General features: G+C 40.2%; 1 protein-coding gene across 1 annotated transcript in view; it reads left to right on the top strand.

The window, feature by feature from the left end:
• The first annotated feature begins 5,593 nt into the window (after positions 1 to 5,593).
• The window catches only part of PRKG1 (protein kinase cGMP-dependent 1), a 1,109,707-nt gene continuing 1,106,527 nt past the window's right edge, over positions 5,594 to 8,773 (top strand). The window contains exon 1 of the mRNA XM_060125518.1: positions 5,594 to 6,012. Within this exon, the coding sequence (XP_059981501.1) occupies positions 5,702 to 6,012 (311 nt within the window). The 5' untranslated portion in view covers positions 5,594 to 5,701. The remainder of the gene's footprint in view (positions 6,013 to 8,773) is intronic.

The following is an 8,773-nucleotide window of genomic DNA, read 5'->3' as shown; positions in this document are numbered from 1 at the left end:
GTATGGTTTTTCACTTTTACTTAAATTTTGATTAAAAAACAAGTGGGAAGAAAATGACCAAGTTATATCAGCTGCTAAATGCTATTTAAAATAAAAGCGACAATAAAAATATCGTTGACTCAGAGCTATTCTCCTCTGAGTCACATGCTGTCAAATATGTTTTCAAATGCAAAATAACTTTTGCAAATATTTTTGAATATTTTGTGGGAAATATTGATGCATTGAGTTAGGAAATGATGTACATTTAATATGCCAGAAAAATCACTGAAATGGAATTGAGAAACTAATTTATTCATCAGATACAGGAGATATTATGTTGCATTCTCATGCATATATTCACTGGACTTAAAATGCAGTAAAATATTTTGAGAAGAAAGCGTTTTAAATGCCGTTTTATGCATTAAAAATGTTTCCATTTATGAAAGAACCACGGAAAACTTAATACTTTTCTTCTTAAAAAACTTTTATTTCTTTTGGTCTTTGGAAATGGTCAGCTGAGTAAAGAGTACAAAGAAATTGTCTTCTTGGTAGATAGTGCATGGATTTCCATGCACATTAGTTTAGGCTGGGGTCCAATAATAACTTACCATCATCTTAAGCAGTGGAATATAAGAATTCATTTCAAGTAATATTAACTATGACACTAATTCGGTATTAAACTCTAAGCACATTAGCAAGTATGGTACAATGCACTATTACTTTCCAAGTCTCTGCAGTAAGTTTTTCATCATTAACGCTTTATGGTTTTCTTTTTCCTTTTCCACCCAGAACTTATCATTTCGGTAGTATGACTTCTAAACAACTCAACCATTAGAATTTTTACTTATATTCATTTAATTATGCATTCCTGGTGGCCAAATCTAGCCACCAGCACAGTAGTAAGAATAATCTAATTTTATAGGACTTAATCAACTAGCAGGAGCTTGAATTGTTGTGCTTAATCTATAGGAAGCCAATCTGTCTAAATTCTAGATTTTTATAAGAAAGATAAACCAAAAAGAGAGACTTGAATCCTTGTCTAATTTATCAAAGTATAATTAAAATTCTATTGTCTGACTCATCTCCCCTTACAGTCCAAAGACTGTAAATGAAATGGGATGATTGCTTTCCTAAAACACATTCACACAAACAAATGCATAAGTGGGTTTGTAATGTGCTTAAAATAATTGGTATTATTATTACAGATCTTCCTTGGTTTTACTTTTCTTTCAGTAACTTTGAACACAAAATGTGAAAATATAAAATAGAGAGGTTCTGTTCTGCAATCCTGAATTATATAGGGCGACCAACCATCCTGGTTTGCCCAGGACCAAGGGGTACTTAGGACTTCAGTTTAAAAACTAGGACAGTCCCAAGCAATTTTAATATGAAAACCAGGACAGTCCCAGGCAAATGGGTGCAAGTTGGTAACCCTAAATCAAGATGAAATGGGGCTGAAGTGGAGACAGTTTGGGGAAAAGGAACTTTTAAAAAATCTTTTCCTGCTCTTTTAGGATTTTCCAAATTTCTCCTCTTTCCACATATCCAACCCCAAAGTCAGGCTAGTTAATGTTAAGTAATGTTTTATATCTCGGGATCCAGAACAAGGCATTAGCAACCCTTGGAAGTCCTGCAGAAGGCAATGAAGGGCAGGGGTATGGGATTGAGCTCTGCATCAAATGGTCTTTATTTGAATCCAGGCTTTGATATTCATTGGGTGGGAGATCCTCTGCCTCCCTTTTGTCAAATATAAATGGAAATAATAATAATATCCAACTCGTAGGGTTACATGAACAGTGCCTGTCGTGCATTAAGAGCTCCAGGAAGTTAGTTATTTTTCTTGCGGTCTTGATTAAGAACAACAGTTTTGAGCAAGCCAGTATGTTTACCAGTAATAGTAACCTTCATATCTAGATTCTTAGGGTTACTTGTTCTAGCAATTTTCTGCAAGGGGAGGCTTCCATGACCCAAAACATAGCTCATCTATGTTTTGTTTGTTTTTGGTTTTGGTTTTTGCTGTTCAAGACATGTACATGAAATGGCAGAAGAAAATTTCAAACTTAGGACTCCTGCAGGAAATGTAGCACCAGTGGAATGGGCAGCTGGATGACGAAATTATCAGAGTTCTTTTGAGGCTAATTATGTTTTTAGTGTAGGATAATAAATTCTAAAGGCTTTATTTTTTTTAATGGCCAGTATTATGATAAAGCTGAATTACTGAATGTCTTATTAAGTGATTCTGAGATTCCATTAAGGAAGGTGTGATAATATTTATTCTGTCATGAGGGTTGCATGCAAAATTGAAGAGCATCAATATGCCACAGGTGGGTCTGGCTGCTGGTGGAACTTTGCTTCCATCGGAGCTACAACAAAGAGAGACTGCTGAAAGTAGGTTGTGAGTTGACTATGGAATTCTAGTGTATAAATTAAGTTCCTTCAAAATTGCATTGTTCTCTGCTTCAGCATCTAACATCAAGACTTCATCCCAGAAATTTAGTGGGAGAGCTCAACATATGCAGTTCCACTCCATTCCAAATTTGTGGTAGCCTAATAGCAGGAAGTAGACTTGTGCCTGATTTGTGATATTATAACTTAGCCAATTAAGTTTACTATAAGACATATAGTAAAATCTGTCTGTTGAAATGAAACTACAAAACCTTGATTATTTATGTAAAATTTATTTCCAGCATTTACCAAATACAATGCAAAAGATATTTAAGAAAATATTGGAATCACTCAAAAGGTTGAGATAGAAAACCAGGGTCCCTCAGGATTTAAACAGTCAAGAACAGCATTGAAAAACTTGCTTAAAATATTTATTTTGACTTTAAAAATGGAAGGGAAAAGCCTAGAATTCTGGATTTTGCATATACAATTATAAAGTATTTAAGGGCAATTTTACTTTTTCATCGTATAGGCTAATACAACCAAATATGTTCTTATACCTTAAATACCTTTTAAAGTGTAAGTCAATTGTAATAGTCATATCTTCCCAGCTGTTTAGTTTCTTTGCATTTATTACAACAGATTCCTGACTCTCACTATGGGATTCATCAAGGAATATATCTTGTATCACAAGAATTCCATTTAAAATGAAAATGTAACATGGATATATCCTGTAGTGGCATGTAGATATGATAGCTTAAATAATGAAAAATATTTACATAACAGTGGAAGAAACTTCACATTTGTTAGAAAAAACCAAAGAAACCTGACTTTTTTTTTTTTTGGTTGAACTGCTCTTTTTTATTTTGGGGGAAAAATGCTTTAGTTTCTTTTATCCTTTTTACATGTAGACAAGCTTTCTACAAATGAAGAAGAATCTTCTCTACTTTGTGCTGCTCAAAGACATTAAGTAAACCCCATTTAAGCCTCAAATGAACCTTAAAACATAACTCTGCTTAGCAGTTGTCTAATGATGTCCCCTATACATTGCTCCTGATATATTTTTAGACATAAACTCTTGGGCTCCTGGACCCTATAATAGATCTATAGGGAAAAAAAGTCTCATTTAGTTTTAGACATTTTGCCATGGAATTAAAGAATTCCCATAGGTTAAATAAGATAAGAATTTGGCCTTTTTCCTGGGAGAAGGAAAATGTCACGGAAGCTCTTTTAGAATGGAGTCAGTTATACAAAGCCAGAGCACTTCTGCTTGGTTTAGTTTTAATTAAAACAACAATAATTCAGAACTCCTACTTGCTGCTATCAGTATCTGTAAGTTATTCATGTTTATTTTGGGGAATTATCCACTTTATATATTACATTCTGAAAGAAATGCACTTCTGAAAATATCCATGTTGGAAAGCAGAAAAATTAAGTGTCATATCATTTGTACTGAGAGAATTAAATCATCATCTGGGTAGAAGAATGTTTAGGACTATATATCCTTTTTCATTTATACTTCTAGTTACAAACAAGTACACTTTAAATCAAAAAGCTTATAAATGTGACATTGACTAGCTGGTTCTGTTCTTTTCTTTCCTCCCCTCCCCCTCCCCATTCTTTTCTTCTTCTTCTTACTTAGATAGAACAGGCTGTGTATTCAATAGCAAAAGTGAGCACTTTTTGGGGGGGGGACTGATATATATGTCCTTGGCTAAATTTAGATTCCAGTGAATAGTTCTGGATTGCAATTCAGAATTTTAATTTATTTTCTACCTACTTTGTTTTATTTGGTGTTAAGGAGTGGCCAAATAGAGCATCGAGGATTATAACACTGAGTTCTCAAGAACAGTAATTAGAGAACTGTAGTTAAGATGCTAAAATTTTAAATGATTTGGTGAAGATTTAGGTAAATATGAGGAATTTAAGTATTATGGAGGATTCTAAACACGATGGGAGAATTACCCTTGGACAGAAAGGATGCTACCTAAATTGTCATCATTTTAGGAAATATTGAGCAGGCAGGGATGGGGTCGGAGGCGGGAGTAGGTGGAGGGGGGCGGCACTTTACCACAGCCCGTCTAGGATCCTCCTTTTCTTTAAGATTTTCCCTCTTCTTCGAAGTTTGTGTCTTGCCATTCAAGTGGAAGGATACAGCCCTAACGGCTGGGTTGTCAAGGAAGTAATTTCAAAGATATGGTTCCATTTCAGGATGAACTTTTTGGAACTCTGCAACGATTTTGACCCGCCCTGCGCTCCCCGCCCAGAATTCAGCACAGGGAAGGAGCAAGACCGTTCCATAAACTATTCCGCAGACACTGGTTTAAGTGGGAGGGGCAGTGGGGAAGCTGAGCAGCCCTCTGGGGCACAATCCCGTTTCGACCCTTGCCCCAAAAAGAGTTCATTAATCCGTGTTTGAAAGGAGCGGAAAGGGGAGTCATTCGCAGGAGCTGGCAATGCTGACGGGGGAGGAAAAAAATCAGAAGCTCCCTCCCTCATCCCCAAAGGCGCCTGGATGTGAGTGGAAGTCCCTCCCCTGCACGGATACTCTCTCCTTTCCTGAAAGGCAAGTTTGTTTTCAAGCGTTAGCCACCTGTGTGGCTCTCCCCGTGAGAAGGGCTGCGTGGAAGACGCGAGAGCTCAGCCACAGGCTGGGGAGCCTTTCTTGGTGAGGCTGGCGGTCCAGACACCTGCAGAACTCAGCGCGCTGAGGATGCAGAGCCCGCTCTGCCCTCCCTCGTCGCCAGGATTGTAGTCCCACGTCCTCCAGCCTGGTATGCTCTGGAGCCGGCTAACGCTTCCCGAGTTTGCGCGGGGTCCCCCCGGTCCTCTCCCGCCCGCCTCCCCGCCCCCAAAGTAGTGCTCCCGCCTCGCTCCGCCCGCGCAGCCCTCGGCGCGCTCAGAGGTTTATCGGGCTCCCCACACGCTCCGCCGGCTTCCTCCGGCGCCCGGCGTGAGTGACCCGGGCACGCCTGCCGCGGCCTCGGAGCCCCCATCCGAGTCCCTTCTCCCGCTCCCCTGCCATCGCGCTCCCGGCTTTTCTCCCTGGCGCTGCGGCGCCCACCGCGGTTCAGGTTGAATACCGGTTCGACCCGCCTTTTGGCTCATCCCAGCGCTCAGCCTCACAGCCCGGAGAAGTGGAATCTGCCCTGAAACTCTCGGTGGCTGGAGCCGGGAGACTGGGCATGCTCAGAAGCCAGGGCTGGCTTTGGTCTCAAGTAGGAAGCTTTCGCACTCGGGAGGCAGCAGCGACTTTGGGGAAAGTTGATCGGAGAGGGGAGGACGCCCCAAGACGCGGAGCAGCGGCAGGAAGGAGCCCCCGGCAGCCCCGAGGAGCATGGGCACCCTGCGGGATTTACAGTACGCGCTCCAGGAGAAGATCGAGGAGCTGAGGCAGCGGGATGCTCTCATCGACGAGCTGGAGCTGGAGTTGGATCAGAAGGACGAACTGATCCAGAAGCTGCAGAACGAGCTGGACAAGTACCGCTCGGTGATCCGGCCGGCTACCCAGCAGGCGCAGAAGCAGAGCGCGAGCACCTTGCAAGGCGAGCCGCGCACCAAACGGCAGGCGATCTCCGCTGAGCCCACCGCTTTCGACATCCAGGATCTCAGCCTTGTGACTCTGCCCTTCTACCCCAAGAGTCCACAGTAAGCAGGGGTTACGCTCCGGGTCCGTGTGGCACCCTGTCGGTGGGGAGCTGCGGGTCTCTGTATTGTCTGTCGGCCCCCGCCCCTCCCGCTTGCCGTGTCTGTCCTCATCCTCAGAAATGTTTCATTTTAACGGGCACTTCTTGCGGGGCTGTGCACGTTTCTCAGAGTCAGACTCACTGCACCTACGTTGCCTTCGTGTCTTTGTCAGATGTCAAGCTATTCTTTCTTTCTTTTTTTTTTAATAAACATATACATTCATATAGGCCCCCTACTGTACGTAGAGTTTGAATGCGCCCCCGGTGTGCATTGTGCTGTGTATGTGTGAGTGTGAGAAGAGGAATAGAAAGCCCCGTCTCCCAAATGCCCTGGCAAACCTGCCCAACCGGAAAATCCTAACTGCAGGCTCATCAGACTTGAAATGAAATGCGTCTGCTATCACCCTTACTTTCTATGCTTTTGTGGCGCTCCCGGATTTCTCTACATGCCGGCGTTTCTCGCTGGTACCCTTCGAAGCTGATGTTCTGGCATCATCAAAGTGTCAAAAATAAGCAAATACACATATGAAAGGGAAGATTTTTTGATTTCCAGAATTCGACGACATTTACAATCCACCTGTGGAAGCCTAGTCTGTTGATTTTTTAAAAAAATATTTTTTTAAATAACATCTGAGGGAGAATATTGCTTATTTTCCTTAAGGAATTTATATAATGTTGCTAATGGGGTGCCTCTGTCTCCCAAGAGGGTTGCATGTTTCTAGGGTCAGATACAGAGAAGTACACTTATCTTTATTGACAACGTGGGCACATTGTTTGCCTTACTCCTGGCTTCTGAAGCAACTACTCTGGTATTGCTCTAGCATTTTAGACAACTGTGTAGTTCTGATGTCAGTGGGCTTCACAACTTGGGTGGGAAAATTGAATGAAGCTTGTTATACACCACTCAACTCAGAGTTCTTATGGAGAGTAAAGTGGCAGGAGCATGAAGTTAATATGGAATGAGCACCCAGATGAATGGTATTTTAAGTTAATAGATAATGACATAATTGATAAAACGAAGGGTTTTGATACTCTATTCCTAACAGCATCACGTTGGCTGGATGACACATGTTACATAATAATATGAGGTCCCTGGGAACCCTTCACTTTATAAACACAAAGATTTAGTATAAGGAGAAAGAGTATTTGATTGTCTCCATCTGTATTTATTGGATGTGTGTGTGGGGGTGGCTTGTGAGTAGGTACTAATGATACTTTTGAAAACTTAGACGTGTAACTATCCTTGTTGGTTGCAGTAGAGCATTTGCTGTTCCTCATGCAGGTTTAGTTTAAGGAGAAGTTTGTATTCTGTGAGTGTGGGGAAGAGACAATAAGGATAAACATTTCTGAGATTCTAACCTCACAGAGTTGCCCTAATAGTTCAGTTCAGTAGATTTAGATCTGCTTTCGAAACCGGAATGATCTGAATCCACTTCAGCTTTCCCCGGTAAGTTAATTTGCAGTCCTGACATGCTTGCCTGTTTTAGCTAATGAGGTACATGACCATCTCTCCAGGGCCAAGTTTTGCATAATGAAAAAAATAAGTCAAAGACAGCTCTCTGCATCTTTCAGCATTCCATAGGATCCCATTTTAGTATCTGCAGGAATTTGGAGTAACTCAGAGCAAACTCTGCTTTTATAAAAAGACGATTTTAATAGGTTTTATTTGAAGCATGATCAAGCCAGCTGATAACTCCGGTGAAACATTCTATCAGGCAAGATCTAAAGGAATCTAGGCAGTAGGGACTGAGCTGTATAACGTAAGTTTTAGAAATCTCTTAGTGCTTGACATGTAGAGCAACTAGATTTTTTAAAAAATCCATGGTGGAAGATGAAATTAGTGTGGCAAATAATTCACAACATTCTGTCATAATAAACATTTTACCTGTTGAACCATACTGTGCGTTCTGATATTTATTTAATAACTTGTGCTTTAAGGAAGTCAACTATTAAAGGTATCACCGTGATGGTTTTGGTGATTCTGAAGGATTATACTGAAGAAAACGATAGAATGAATGTCTTCCAAGCTTAAATAATTTTGGAAAAACATCTGTTCTTTTTTCACACTTACATAAAGAAAACTAGAATAAAATTTGCTTAAGTGTAGAGTACCTTTGGTAAGAGAAAGAGAAGTATATTGTATGCAAAACGATTATTCTTATGTCATTTGAATGATTGTACAAGATGGTTCTACAAAGAATTAGGAATTTTTGCCAAAGTGAAGGAGACTTGTTTGAATTTCTGTTTATTTCACTATAAATAATTTGATTATACCAACTTACTGGCAACAAGTGTTTATATCTTTATATTTTATTTTTAGTACAAGTTAAATTTGGTCATCATTCTTAAACTTACAGATTATTGGGAGTTGGAGTTAACATGAAACCATCTAAATAGTCCAAAATTGATTTCAAATTTATGGTCATGTAGTTTTCTATTCTCTTTCTGTTGGATATAGGTGACTACCCAGGGAATGTCCTATTCAATTATCTATGTGTGCAAATATGTTTGTTTACTTTTTGCTTACCGAGGTTATCTTCTGAGGATTAGAATCTTTAAAAACTTATTTTTTTAGTGATTTTTTGACCATTTGAAAAACAGTGTAAAATATAAATTAACGTAACATATTTGATTTGGAATTTTCCCTGTAAGCTGGAATTGGAGGGAAGGCTGTGTCAGATTGTAGCACAGAGCTGGGGCACTCCTGCTGCACCTGTGAGGCA

Source organism: Lagenorhynchus albirostris, chromosome 16 (assembly GCF_949774975.1).
Source record: "Lagenorhynchus albirostris chromosome 16, mLagAlb1.1, whole genome shotgun sequence".
Taxonomy (NCBI): domain Eukaryota; kingdom Metazoa; phylum Chordata; class Mammalia; order Artiodactyla; family Delphinidae; genus Lagenorhynchus; species Lagenorhynchus albirostris.
Note: the sequence above shows the minus strand (reverse complement) of the source record. Positions and strands in the feature narration are given on the sequence as shown.